Source organism: Oncorhynchus tshawytscha, linkage group LG07, assembly GCF_018296145.1.
Source record: "Oncorhynchus tshawytscha isolate Ot180627B linkage group LG07, Otsh_v2.0, whole genome shotgun sequence".
Taxonomy (NCBI): Eukaryota; Metazoa; Chordata; class Actinopteri; order Salmoniformes; family Salmonidae; genus Oncorhynchus; species Oncorhynchus tshawytscha.
Window position 1 is genome coordinate 26,790,830 of NC_056435.1, and position 15,539 is coordinate 26,806,368.

Genomic DNA, 15,539 nt, shown 5'->3' on the forward strand with positions numbered 1-15,539 from the left:
TGTTGGAAATGAATTCCAGGTGAAGCTGGTTGAGAGAATGCCAAGAGTGTGCAAAGCTGTCATCAAGGCAAAGGGTGGCTACTTTGAAGAATCTAAAATACATTTGGATTTGTTTAACACATTTTTGGTTGCTACATGATTCCATATGTGTTATTTCCTAGCTTTGATGTCTTCACTAGTATTCTACAATGTAAAAATAAAGAAAATTGAACGAGTAGGTGTGCCCAAACTTTTGACTGGTACTGTAAGTATATTGACCTGAATCGCAATAGGAAAGAAATAGAATGGATTTCAAATCAACGCTGCTGCTCTAATCCACCAATTATTCTAAATTGCAACGTTCTATGAACATTGCTTTGGTTGATATAGCATTTTTATTAGTTAGAATTGCCTCGACAATGGACAACTATTAATGGATGTCCTGTGCATCGTGCGCACACACACACACACACACACACACCCCCACACATTGCTCAGGGAGATAGAGAGCGTGAGGAAGTTTAGAGAGTGAGAGCGAGAGAGGAGTTTGAGGCTGTGAGTGGGTTTTCCTGCCTCCATGAGGGCCATGCAGGCTTGATAATGAAGAAACATGAAGTGTGCTGAAAAAGGAAAAGGTGGCACTCGGACTAGGCTGTTTATTGGAATGGGTTTATTTAAAACTGCTGGCAGGATAAATTTCACAAGCAGATTTCCTTAGCAGTGTGTCGGCACTGTGCACCTCAGAAACAACACTGCTGCTGGGTGGTCCCACCAATTAGTTACCTATTGAATCGTGTAAAAAAATAATAATAAATTAAAACAACATTTTTCCCATCTCAAGAGGTTAAATAAATATAAATTGGCAATAAGAGTAGAACCAGTTCACCTGCTTTTACATTAGGATTTGACTAATAGATGTTCATCTTTCTTTTGAAAAAAATATTATTAAAAGGAATAGTTTCACCATATTAAAACTAGAGTTCAGTTCAAGTAACAGGGTTGACCTTAAAATTGGGGACATGTTGTTCTTTTTACTTTAATAAAATGAATCACTAATCACATGAAATAAATAATAATCTTTAGAAATGACTTTGTCAAAGCAACAAAATAACTAGGGCTTTACAATGATGGTGAAAATGTTGGCAATAAGTGGGTTAAAATCCTCCCAGAAGTCACAGAGGATGCACAGAGGGACGAGGTCAAAATGCTGAATTTTGTCTTTATTTATACATTACTACATGGCCAAAAGTATGTGGCCACCAATTCATGTTAGTGGATTTGGCTATTTCAGCCACACCCGTTGCTGACAAGCATATACAATTGAGCACACAACAATGCAATCTCCATAGACAGACATTGAAAGTAGAATGGCCTGTACTGAAGAGCTCAGTGACTCTCAACAAACCACTGTCATAGGATGCCATCTTTCCAAAAAGTCAGTTTGTCAAATTTCTGCCCTGCTAGAGCTGCCCCGGGCAACTGTAAGTGCTGCTATTGTGGAAACGTCTAGGAGTAGCACTCATTACCAAGTTCCAAACTGCTTCTGGAAGCAACGTCAGCACAATGACTGTTCATCTGAAGCTTCATGAAATGGGTTTCCATGGCCGAGCAGCCACACACAAGCCCAAGATCACCATGCGCAATGCCAAGCATCAGCTGGCGTAAAGCTCACTGCCATTGGACTCTGGAGTGATGAGTCACTCGTCGTCATCTGGCAGTCCGACGGACTAATCTGGGTTTGGCAGATGCCTAGGAGAACGCTACCTTATGCAATCCATAGTACCAACTTTAAAGTTTGCTGGAGGAGGAATAATGGTCTGGGGCTGTTTTTTATGGTTTGGGTTTGGCCCCTTAGTTCCAGCATAACAATACCCCCTTGCACAGCCCAGACAGTGCAGGATAGAAGTAGTTTGCTTCAGTTTGATCTTTTTTTACTTCATCGATATATCTGGAAACTCAGGGAGTTTGCTGTTCACCAACATCAAACGATGACTACCTCAGGCTGATAAGGAAGGCTTAATTCCCAACCCATCTTCAAGTCTTTCTTCTTATTTACAGACCCATACACACACACAGCTTCGCTGGTCTCACCTGTCACACCCAATGAGTCTGCAGTAAGAGAAAATCCAGTCTAGTGGTACCATGCAGAGGGCTCAGCCTGTGAACAAACTGTCAGTGTGTACCTCAAAGAGAGCAAGCTCCAGTGTATGACCGTATATATTAGAGGGCTTCAGTCTTGGGTCTGTAGCTGTAGGATGTGTGGATGTGCTTTATAACTGTACTCTCGTCTTCACATGGCCTGAGGGGAGGGTCTAACAGGGATGAGTAGAGAGGCTGCCTTGGTTTTTAAGGGAGGATGGATGGGTACGCTCCTCTGTGTCTTCAGACCATCCTTCATACAGTGTGTCGCTGGACCTAGTGATACTTACTCTGTCTCCTATGCAGGCAATTAGTGCACCGGCTGCCACAAACATGCTCTCATACAGTACATTCAGACAACAGACAACATTTACACATAGGCAGTGATGCACAAGAACACACAGAGAACAGTGCATAGACACACACACACTTGTGCGAGCACACACACACACACACATTCTTGTGCCCGGAATTGGCTCAGTGAGTCATCCTAAGCCCAGTGCCCAGGGAGGATGCAGAAGAGAGGAGATCTTGCCTCCATATGCTGTGTTATTTCATTCCATTTGCTTAGCTATTTCATATCAGAGAAAGATGCCCAAAACACAGGCAAAAAATCCTCTGTGAACTGCACTCCAAGGCTATTAAACTATAGTCTTGTGTTTTATATTCATTTTTATTTCTATTAGTTTTAAGATTTTATTTGAAATTCTGTTTAGTTTCAGTTTGTTTCCAGATCGACTTTACTAGTTTCATTTAGTTTAAGTTTTATTAAGACATTTCTAATACGTTTTTATATGATTTAGTTTTAGTTTTAGCGTTAGGGACATAAAGTAGCCTATGCATGGGAGGGTAGTAGCCATGAATGTGTTGTATAGTTTTGTTGTTTTTGGGGATGTCACTTCTTGCCACTTTCGGGTATCACAGATGCACCTCTCCTGACTTCACTCCTCGACTCTAGTCTACTGTCAGCTGCTTTAGCCTTACCACTCAAACGCCCCCAATATCTGTGGTGCTGCTCGTGGCAACGTTATCTCGCTGAGTCTACCTTTACCTCTCAATGTGACGTGCTAGATTCAGAAGCTTGAAAACCCCATTAGAAAAAAAAAAACAATTTGATTTTGCCCCCAATAAGACACAAGAGGCATCATGAATACAGTCTGAAGTAAATGCCGTTGTTCGGCCTCACGCAATTTACCTGTGACTGTATTCATGATACTATTATTTCTTAACATTTTATTTAACCTTTATTTAACTAGGCAAGTCGGTTAAGAACAAATTCTTATTTACAATGACGGCCTACCCTGGCCGAACCCTAACCCGGACGATGCTGGGACAATTGTGCACCACCCTATGGGACTCCTAATCACAGCCGGTTGTGATACAGCCTGGAATTGAACCTGGGTCTGTAGTGACGCCTCTAGCACTGAGATGCAGTGCCTTAGACCACTGCGACACTCGGGAGCCCCAGCACTGCCTCGCATGCCTTATTGCTTTTATAAAACTGTTAACAACATATTAAAATAACAATGATTTACTGTACATATTTTCATTAAAGTGTTATTTTGATAAGTAAATGAATACAATTTCATTCTTCCACCAAAAGATATAGTCCGGACAAAAATCTGGTTGTTAGTTATTTTAGTCATGTTGCTACAGACCCAATCGTTAATCATTTTTGCATAGTTGCTATGCAAAAGGAGTGGTCAACCGTTCCCAACAAAATGGTTGCTATGCAGGCTCGATAACGTTCTTCACATTTGCTAGCTAGCTAAATAAAACTTCAGTTAATTCAGTCACCTCATATTGAACCTGAAATGGCAGTATGCTATAGCGGCATTGTTGTTTGGTGAGCTTTTTTTCATTAGGCATTTACTTGGATATGTCCATGACAATGACGGTGATGTGTGGAAAAAGTTGTCTTGTCTGGGCACTGTTCACTCTCTATGTGTAGGCCCTTTTCCAGTACACGACACACTGATGTAATGCACAGATGTGTGCAACTCTTTTGCAGCCGTAAGAAAGCCATCGCCATCTGTGCCCATTCAACATAGCCTAGATTTACGTTCCATTACAAAATAACTTTTGGGGGTTCTCATATGCTTGCAATGACGTTTTGATTCGTGCCTGAACATTCGCTAAGATTATATTTGGATGTGACCTTTGCAAAATAACTATTTTGGATGCAGCAGTTGTTAGCTATAATGCTAACGCTCATTGACATAGGCTGTAGCAAAAGCTAGCCAAAGAGCCATTTTACTGGTTGAAGTGTTTTTTTAAAGAATAATGCAGTTGATTTGTGATGATAACACAAACATTCAATTGTAATCCAAACGTAGTGTGAAATGCACTCATAAGAAACATGTAAATAGAGGCTTTTTTTGCTGGTGTTCTATATTTGAACCCAACTTTGTTCTGCCACCAATTTGCACGCTTCGCCCTCCTGCGACAATGTTTGTAAACACAGAAAGGCGTCAATGGTACAGAGATCAGGCAGACAGTGGGGCTTATATTAACCCCTGCTTGTACCAAACTAAATGCTAGACTGGAAGTAAAGGGAAATAATGTACGAGTTTAGATAAATACAAGAGATGATTCGGACAGCAACATGAACATGATATTGTTATAGGGGAGCAGTGATAATTTTCAGGTGGAACAGTTTGCAGGCATGCTATGCCTGTGACGGCCAATACAGCACGGCTTGGAACGCTGCTTGTCCAATCAGCTTCCAGGATCCAAACAACCAGTTTTATGATTCCCTATAATGCACAGTATAATTCAATGACTATGAAGTTCATTCTTACATGTTCTATGTTTGAGCTGCTTTTGAAAGCCAAAGTCGAATTGAAAACATGATTGGCATTGTTCAATTTTCGTTTTCATAATAGCAAGCCAGGACTGATGGTTTGGTTAGTTAAGCTAGCAAGTCTTTGTGTTTGGTTACCAAGGCAACTACTGTAGCTAAGCTAGTAAACTTGCTAGCTACTTCAGTGGATGTTGAACACGTTTCGACATTTCTTGTGGAAATGTGTTCAATTATAGCCTTGGTATAAAAAGGGATAATCAACTCGGGACTCTGGAAAATAATGCAACTAATGCAATAATGCTGAGTTTCAGTATAGTTTTTGTTTTTCAAACAAGTCTGTTCATTATTTTATTTCAGTTCACTAATCATGAAAAAACGATTCAGTTTTCATTTTAGTTTCAGTTTTAATTTACTGTAATAACATTGCTTCACTCCCAGTCTTAAATTGAACTGTATATCTATGGCAATTTTGTTCCACTTCACCAAATTGATTGATTATTCACTTTGAGTTTCTCTTATTTGCTAGTATGGAAACACAGTTGACACAGCAGATCTGCATACTGTATGTCTATGTGGGTGGAGCGGTGTTGTCTCAGTGTATAGATGTGGAGGTGTTCATCAGTCTGTTCTGCTGAGTCTCTGGTTATGGAGGTGCCTGGCTCTCTGAGCCTAGACAGGTGTTCATCTCACTATAGAGAGATGAATGCCTGACTAGGTAGGGATTCCACAGTAGCTGGGTGGGTAAAGAGCTTACTGACTTGCTAGCCCTCTACACTCAATAGCTGGACATTAGGAGAGAAATGTGTGGCCATAACTCGGAACTATTTAATGTCGTGACTTTGACCCCTTGTCTTCACATTGGCGACGGACTTCTGTTGTCATCATCACCATCATCCCATTAATTCCTGTCTATTTACAGTACAGAAGGTAGTGGGAGGAAACCCATAGGAAATACAGTGGGGCAAAAAAGTATTTAGTCAGCCACCAATTGTGCAAGTTCTCCCAATTAAAAAGATGAGAGAGGCCTGTAATTTTATTCATAGGTACACTTCAACTATGACAGACAAAATAAGGGAAAAAAATCCTGAAAATCACATTGTAGGATTTTTTATGAATTTATTTGCAAATTATGGTGGAAAATAAGTATTTGGTCACCTACAAATAAGCAGGATTTCTGGCTCTCACAGACCTGTAACTTCTTCTTTAAGAGGCTCCTCTGTCCTCCACTCGTTACCTGTATTAATGGCACCTGTTTGAACTTGTTGTCAGTATAAAAGACACCTGTCCACAACCTCAAACAGTCACACTCCAAACTCCACTATGGCCAAGACCAAAGAGCTGTCAAAAGACACCAGAAACAAAATTGTAGACCTGCATCAGGCTGGGAAGACTGAATCTGCAATAGGTAAGCAGCTTGGTTTGAAGAAATCAACTGTGGGAGCAATTATTAGGAAATGGAAGACATACAAGACCACTGATAATCTCCCTCGATCTGGGGCTCCACGCAAGATCTCACCCCATGGGGTCAAAATGATCACAAGAACGGTGAGCAAAAATCCCAGAACCACACGGGGGGACCTAGTGAATGACCTGCAGAGAGCTGGGACCAAAGTAACAAAGCCTACCATCAGTAACACACTATGCCACCAGGGACTCAAATCCTGCAGTGCCAGATGTGTCCCCCTGCTTAAGCCAGTACATGTCCAGGCCCGTCTGAAGTTTGCTAGAGAGCATTTGGATGATTCAGAAGAAGATTGGGAGAATGTCATATGGTCAGATGAAACCAAAATATAACTTTTTGGTAAAAACTCAACTCGTCGTGTTTGGAGGACAAAGAATGCTGAGTTGCATCCAAAGAACACCATACCTACTGTGAAGCATGGGGGTGGAAACATCATGCTTTGGGGCTGTTTTTCTGCAAAGGGATCAGGACGACTGATCCGTATAAAGGAAAGAATGAATGGGGCCATGTATCGTGAGATGTTGAGTGAAAACCTCCTTCCATCAGCAAGGGCATTGAAGATGAAACGTGGCTGGGTCTTTCAGCATGACAATGATCCCAAACACACCGCCCGGGCAACGAAGGAGTGGCTTCGTAAGAAGCATTTCAAGGTCCTGGAGTGGCCTAGCCAGTCTCCAGATCTCAACCCCATAGAAAATCTTTGGAGGGAGTTGAAAGTCCGTGTTGCCCAGCAACAGCCCCAAAACATCACTGCTCTAGAGGAGATCTGCATGGAGGAATGGGCCAAAATACCAGCAACAGTGTGTGTGAACCTTGTGAAGACTGACAGAAAACGTTTGACCTCTGCCATTGCCAACAAAGGGTATATAACAAAGTATTGAGAAACTTTTGATATTGACCAAATACTTATTTTCCACCATAATTTGCAAATAAATTCATTAAAAATCCTACAATATGATTTTCTGGATTTTTTTTCTCATTTTGTCTGTCATAGTTGAAGTGTACCTATGATGAAAATTACAGGCCTCTCTCATCTTTTTAAGTGGGAGAACTTGCACAATTGGTGGCTGACTAAATAGTTTTTTGCGCCACTGACTGTCTATCTCCTGCCTGCCACTAGCTGCCACTGTCACACTTTATTACAACAGTGCATTATTTATCAGCCAGACACCTTGTCCACAGACACTAATATATCTCCCATATTAGCTATCCACACAGTGTAGATTGCCTGGCCTCTGGTTATGACAGGTCCCCAGTGATGACATAACAATATATAAAGCTACGTATTTAAACTGTGGCACAATTGACCTTGGGCCATTGGCCACCTGTCAAATCAAACCAATATTTATTAGCTTTATCTGAGTCACTCAATCATTGCTAGAGAGACCCTTTAACTATTTATGATAAGATCTTACCTCATCACAGCAGATGTGTTTGCTTGTTGATAATGTGGGTTCTCCCTCCTGAGATTTAAACATAAGCCCTCACTCTCTGTGATGTCTCTGGCAAGGACTATTCTGTAGTCCTGTGGTATGTCTGACCTGCAACCTCCTAGCCCTGGCCATAATGGCCCTCTCCTGTCCGCTCCCACCCCTGCAGGATGACGCCCGCCAGCTCTTTGCCCTGTCGGCTGCTGCTGAGGAGCAGGGCATCCTGCCCGATGACCTGTCCAAAGTGATCCGTCGCCTGTGGTCCGACAGCGGGGTGCAGAGCTGCTTCACACGCTCCAGAGAATACCAGCTCAATGACTCAGCCGCATAGTGAGTAGGCATAGTGTGTGTGTGTGTGTTTGGCTGTTTGTGTGGTTTTTGTTGTGTTAGTTAGTTTGTTTGTTTGTTTGCTGCAGCAAAGAGCGGTATGGGAGGGCCATCTTATTTGGGCTATGGTTAGTGATACAGTAAAAGACGCTCTATAACTTTAGACTACATCCCTTCATGAGGATATAAAACTCTCTGTGGTTCCCTTTCAGTCGGTCAACTCGTTACAACACAGCTATGGGGAGTTTGCACGCTAGCGTTCTCTACTGAAGAACATTAGAATCACGTCTGACAAGGCCAAAGCACTCATTCCTTCAATGTTCTTCACCTTGAGCTTAGCGGAACAATTTCACGCATTTAACAAAAAAATGAACACAAAATCCATCCGGCTTTGCTCCAACTTATCTATCCCACTTAAGGAGTGCCTGCTCATCCTTCTGGGTGTTGTGTGTTAAAGCTCGATAACCGGTTTCGTGAGTTTGAATTTGGTAGGATTAAGTGTCTTGTCGGGCTGAGGCATGCAAAAGTCTCCCTGGCTTAACCTGGTTGATGTGCGCTCTGTCGCTGGCTTAAGGGAGGCGACTTGAAGGGAGAGGTCGGGCCAGGTCGGTGGGCGCTCCCTGCCGCCTGTGCCCTGCCGCCTGTGTCCTGCCTCAGTCAAGCCCCGTTTACCTCTCTTCCCAGACTTGGTCGATGATCGTCTCTTATGTGGACGGGATCAGGCTAGTTAATCAGCGCTGTATAGCTAACTCATCAAGGCGAGTTAGCTAGCGTACTGCCACTGGTGCTTCCATGTGTTTGTGTAGCTCTCTCATTTAGCATATGAAGCGTTCAGTCAATTGGTTATTCTAAATTGACTGTACTGTGGCTAGTGCTAGCCTGCGGGGATAATGCCAGGTAGCAAGACTGATAAGCTGCATGTGGATGTCGGCTAGCATACAGTACTGTGACAAAAGTGCCTCTGTCTGTGCCTATAAAAGGGCCAGGCTATGGTGGGCTATACAGTACCACTGAAGCACAACGTGCTCACTAGGTGCTCGGTAACCACAAGTGGGTACCCCTTTCCATAGGTGTCTTATTACTGGGATTCATTGCTGGGTCCTCCCTCTAGCTCACTGGTCCCTATGAGGTACTTAGTGGTATAGGTCATGGACTCGGTAGGCGATTGGCAATCGTGCTTTTATCCCACACACAGTCTCTGTGGTTCATATGAACTCCAAGATGAGATGTCTGTCTCCTGCTCAACGCGTTTTGTTCCTGGGAGTTAGATTTAATTACGAATGGCCCTGTCTGTTATCACAGATGGGGTCTGTTTTTCAGAGCTGTCTGTCCCTTTTCTAGCTGGGTTACAAGGTGCGGTGTCACCGGTACCTATTACTGGTGGGCATGATCACCTCCATGATAATGTTTTTTTCCTGGGTTTATTCTTAATGTGTGCAACCCCCGCACACATAGCGCATTGAAAGGGGAGGTGGCACTGGCTGGGGTCCCCCCTTGCCCCCCTTCCCAGATGTTTGCTGTGACAACTACCCCCAAGTGGCACTGCTAGCCCCAATTCTGACTTGTGCTCTGATATCTGCTTCACTTCACTCTCGTAAAAGCCTGGGTTTTCTACTTATTACCTAAAATTGATCAATTGAAAGTGTAGATTCACAGCTCCAATCCAGATGTGTTGGTCATTACTGAAACATGGTTAAGAAAGAGTGTTTTGAACACTGATGTTAACCTTTCTGGTTATAACCTTTTTCGGCAAGACAGATCTTCCAAAGGCGGTGGAGTGGTAATCGTTACCAAGGAACACCTTCAGTTGTCTCCAAGTCTGTCCCCAAACAATTCAATTTGCTGGTTTTACACATTACACTTTCAAATAACTCTTTGTTGACTGTTGCTGGGTGCCATCATCATCAGCCATCATCACCACCGGCCTGTACCCTAAATGCCCTAAGCTCTCTCCTGGCCCCTTACACTAATTCTGAATTTGTCCTGCTAGGTGACCTAAACTGGGACATGATTAAACCACCTGACCAAGACCTATTGCAATGGGACTCGCTAAATCTTTCTGCTAAATCTTTCTGCTACCTTGTTGTGATGCTGCCATGTTGTGTTGCTACCTTGTTGTTGTCATGTTGTGTTGCTACCATGCTAGGTTTTCATATGTTGCTGCCATGCTGTGTTGTTGTTTTAGTTCGTTCTCAGGTCATTGACTTCCCACCAGTCATTGCTCTTGATGTGCGTGATTCTAATTTTCTTCAGTAGAGAGCGCTGACGAGCAAACTCCCCATAGCTGTCTTGTTCCTCATTTCCCTCCTTCAGGGAACAGTATCACGACTCAGGATATGACCCAGATGCAGACATAGGAGGCGATAGTACAAAAGACAAAGTACAGTGAGACACAGGTTTTTATCTTGGACACATGAAACAGGATGGATACGGAGGGTGCGGGGCAACAGAAGACAAACAGCAAAGGGGCTAAGGATTTTAGAGATGGGGAAAGGGAATCTCCAGTGATGATGAAACAGGGGTAAAGTTTACAGGACTCCACCTAGAGGTGCAGGTCCCGAGTGGACAGCTATACACTCTGCCCATGCCGATAGCGGGAAGCAGGGGTCTGGTGGCGATCCGCTTGTCACGATACCTGGACGTGGTCTTCAAAAATAGCAGCCCGGGCTCTCTTCCAGGTATAGTGACAGCGGCGGATGAACATCTGGGTAGATGGTATGCTGACTTTTTCTCAGGGAAGAGTGGGGACTGATATCCCAGGGAACACTCGAAGGGTGAGAGACCAGTGGACAAGCAGGGAAGGGTGTTATGGGCGTATTCCACCCACATGAGTTGCTGGCTCCAGGTGGTGGGGTTGACGGAGACGAGGCAACAAAGGCCATCTCCATGTCCTGATTGGCTCGCTCCGACTGGCCATTAGATTGGGGGTGGAGACCAGAGGACAGGCTGGGTGACGACCCAATGAGGGTGCAGAACGCCTTCTAGAACCAGGACAAGTACTGGGGACCACGATCAGAGACAATGTCAACCGCAAGTCCAGGGATCCGGAAGACGTGCTGCACCATTTGCTGAGCCGTCTCCTTGACTGAGGGTAACTTGGGAAGGGGAATAAAATGGGTGGCTTTAGAAAACCTATCCACCACCGTCAGGATAGTAGTGTTGCCGGGAAGCCCAGTAACAAAGTCCAGGGATATATGGGACCAAGGGCGGTGAGGAACAAGGGAGTGGTTGAAGCAGACAAAAGCCAGGGGCCTACGGGAGCCTGGATGGCAGGTCAATCTTGAGGAATGTGTCCATTCCAGGACCGGGGAATGGGCAGAGTCCGGGACAAACATCCGGTTAGCCCCCTCGGATTCCAACTGGGAATGCTGCACCTTACAGACCAGGCTCTCTATACCCCAGACGACTGCAGCCGGTAGACAGGAGGTAGGGAGGATGTTCTCGGGTCAGATGGAGTAGCTGCGGGGAAATACAACCGTGAGAGTGCATCAGGCTTCATGTTCTTGGACCCCGAGCAGTAGGAGAGAGTGAAATTGAAACAAGTGAATAACAGGGCCCAACGAACCTGCCTAGATTTGAGGCGATGGGAGAGCGTTTGGTCCTGGGCAGAAGCTGGGACAGGACGGCATCTGAGGCTACGACCTCCACCACAAACTGACAGGGCATGTCCGGATGGATTAAGATGGGGGCTGTAGTGAATCGACGTTTGAGGTCCAAGAACGCCTGGTCAGCTGCTGGAGACCACGTGAACGGAACCTTGGGAGAGGTGAGTGCTGAGAGGGGGGAAGCCAGGATGCTGTAACCCTGGATGAATCGGCGGTAGAAATGAGAACTCCAGAAAATGTTGCAGCTGCACCCTGAATGATCACCTTGTCGAGATCCATCTGTATATACCCTGCAGCGATGACGTATCCTAGGAAGGAGATGATGGAGCGATGGAATTCACACTTCTTCGCTTTAACCTCTTGAGTGTAAGTATTTTCGTGTTTGGCTGATAAACATTACCCAATTAAAACTGCCTATTTCTCAGGCCCGGAAACTAGAATATGCATATAATTGTCAGATTTGGATAGAAAACACTCTACAGTTTCCAAAACGGTCACAATATTGTCTGTGAGTATAGCAGTACTGATATTGCAGGCGAATACCTGAGGAAAATCCAACAAGGAAGTGCTGTTTTTCCTAAAAGCTCTCTGTTCCATTGAATGCCTTGCCTCCATTTAAAGGGAAATCAACCAGATTCCTTTTCCTATGGCTTCCTCAAGGTTTGAACAGTCTTTAGACATAGTTTCAGGCTTTTATTTGGAAAAATGAGCGAGAAAGATCACACCGCGTCATTGTATGGCTGGGTGACAGCAGCGTTTTGTATGCACAATAGCTTCGAGCATCCATTTTCTCTCTCTCTCTGAAGAAGCTACATTCCCGGTTGATATATTATCGATTATAAATTGTAAAAACAACCTGAGGATTGATTATAAAAAACATTTGACCTGTTTCTACGAACATTATGGATACTATTTGGAATTTTAGTCTGCGATGTCGTGACCGCTTGAGCCTGTTGATTTCTGAACATAACGCGCTAACCAAATGGAGGTATTTTAGATATAAAAATAATCTTTATGGAACAAAAGGAACATTTATTGTGTAACTGGGAGTCTCGTGAGTGCAAACATCCGAAGATCATCAAAGGTAAGCGATTTAATTCATTGCTTTTCTGACTTCCGTGACCAATCTACTTGGCTGCTAGCTGTTTGTAATATTTTGCCACTGAGAGAGATGTGCTTAGGCTTGGTATGCTTTCGCCGAAAAGCTTTATTGAAATCTGACACGCCAGGTGGATTAACAACAAGCTAAGCTGTGTTTTGCTATATTGCACTTGTGATTTCATGAATATTAAATATTTTTTGTGATTTAATTTGAATTTGGTTCTCTGCAATTCAGAGAAAATGCAACTCTGCAATTGTGGTTGACGAAAATGATCCCGCTAACGGGATGGGTGCATCAAGAAGTTAATGAAAAGCTGGTTCTCCAGGAGACACTGAAGGACTTGTCGGACGTGGAGGACGTGTTCTTGAGCTGAACAGGAAAGACAAGGATGTCGTCGAGGTAGACAAACACAAACTGGTCCAGTATGTCCCAGAGCACATCGTTGACCAACCAGGGCCTGGAACACCGCGGGAGTGTTGGTCAGTCCAAATGGCATAACTAAGTACTCATAGTATCCACTAGCCATGTTAAAGGCTGTTTTCCACTCAAAGAAGAACCCTGCGCCGGCGGCAGAGGCCAATGGATGAATTCTCCCTGCAGTGAGAGTTCTCAATGTACTCCATAGTCTTGGTCTCTGGACCCAACAGGGAGTAAAGCCACCCGGGATAAGGACAATGGCGCAGTCGTAGTGTCGATGCGGAGGAAGAGACGTAGCGTGGGCCTTGTTGAAGACTTCCCGGAGGTCCAGGTATTCCGCGGGAATGGTGGAGAGATCCGAGGCTTCTCTCAAGCCTACAGGTAGACATTCCGGGGCAGGGTGGACCAACTTAAGACAATGAACATGGCAGAATGGGCTCCAACCCACGATAGAACCAGTAGCCAAGTCAATCGGGGGATTGTGCTTCTGGAACCATAAATATCCCAAAACCATGGGTACTTGGGGAGTATCTATGAGCAGGAACTCTATGCATTGTGTGATTTCCTGATACTCGTAGGTCGATCGGAATCGTAGTGCGGGTGACTCTGCCAATAGAGCACCCATCCAGCCCTCTGACGTCCATGGGAATGGAGAGGGGTTGAGTGGAGATGCCCAGCTCCAACACCACGGTAGCGTCAATAAAGCTTTCATCGGCCCCAGAGTCAATGAGCACCCGGAGTGATTTGGCCCGTTCACCCCACAACAGGGTGGCATGGAGATGGGTGCGAGTAATGGGAGATTGGAAAATCCCCGTACGGCTCACCAGAGTACTCATACTTACTGATGAGCCTGGTCTTTTTAATGGACAGGTGGAAATATAATGTTCTGTAATCCCGCAATACAGACAGCTCCTGGTGTTCAGTCTGCGTAAACGTTAATCTGGAGACAATCGAGCCCTTCCCAGTAGCTTGGGCTCTAGAGGAGGCGAGTCGACCACCCTCGGCGTGACATCGGATTCATCCGTAAATTAGTGTTTCCGGGATTCCTCTGAAGCGAGGCGAGAATCGAGGGTGAGCGAGGGCGACAGGGAACATATTCTCACTCCCGCCTACGTTCTCGTAGCCGCCTATCAATCCAGATGGTCAAGGCTATGAGGGAGTCGAGGTCCATGGGCAGCTCATGGGCTGCGAACTCATCTTTGATCACCTCTGATAATCCGTGAAGGAACATGTCGAAAAATGCTTCCGTGTTCCAGGCCCTGTCAGCCGCCACTGTCAGTCACCAACTGAAAATCCACTGCGTAGTCTGCCACACTACGGGAGCAATTTACGAGCACCCTCTCTCTTGGACAATGAAGAATCAAACACCTTCTGTACTTCCGCCACAAACTCCTCCAGACTGAGGCAGACGGCGGACTGTTGCTCCCACACCGCCCGTAGCCCAGGCAAGTGCCCTCCCGGACATCAGCGTTATGAGGTACCCTATCCTCGAGCGGTCCGAAAGGAACGACGAAGGCTGTAGCTCGAAGATGATGGAGAACTGGGAGAGAAAGGCCCGGCAGGTTCCAGAATCTCCAGTGTAGCACGCCGGGGGAGGTAGGCGGGGTTCTCGGGACACTGTGATATGCTGGGAACAAGTGCCGTTGGTTGTGGTGTTGCTGAGAGTCTGGGGAATTACTGGTGTGGCTTGCTGCCTTGTAGGGAATCCACAGAATTGCTCCAGCAATGTATCGAACGCATGGTCATGGCGTTGTGCCAGGATATGAAGTCCCTCCATAAGACATTGCAGTAACTCTTCCAGTGGTGGCTTCTTGTCGGGAGACAGTATTGTGGAGCTGGTCTGAGTCTGCTGGGTCAGTTATGGCCAGTTTGTACTATCAATACTCAGGATATGACCCAGATGCAGACACAGGAGGCGGAAAGTGCAGTTCTCAATCATTTATTTTAACACAGGGAAAGGGGCAGGTCGAGGACAGGCAGAGGTTCGTAATCAGGTCAGTGTCAGGCAGGTACAGGACAGCAGGCAGGCTTGGCATCAGGGCAGGCAGAGGTTCAAAATAAGGTCAGAATCAGGCAGGTACAGGACGGCAGGCAGGCTCCGGGTCAGGGCAGGCAGAATGTTTCCTAGTTTTCCCGGTTCTGACCAAACACTTGAGAAACATGAAAACGGGAAGGCATGCTGGTAAGACATGACAAGACAAGACGAACTGTCAACAGACAGAGAACACAGGTATTATAGCTCAGGGAATAATGGGGAAGATGGGCGACACCTGGA

General features: G+C 45.2%; 1 protein-coding gene across 1 annotated transcript in view; it reads left to right on the forward strand.

The window, feature by feature from the left end:
• LOC112254234 (guanine nucleotide-binding protein G(i) subunit alpha-2) overlaps window positions 1-15,539 on the forward strand; it is a 158,352-nt gene that overhangs the window by 127,702 nt on the left and 15,111 nt on the right. The window contains exon 4 of the mRNA XM_042324226.1: window positions 7,983-8,143. Coding sequence (XP_042180160.1) covers window positions 7,983-8,143 — 161 coding nt within the window. The remainder of the gene's footprint in view (window positions 1-7,982; window positions 8,144-15,539) is intronic.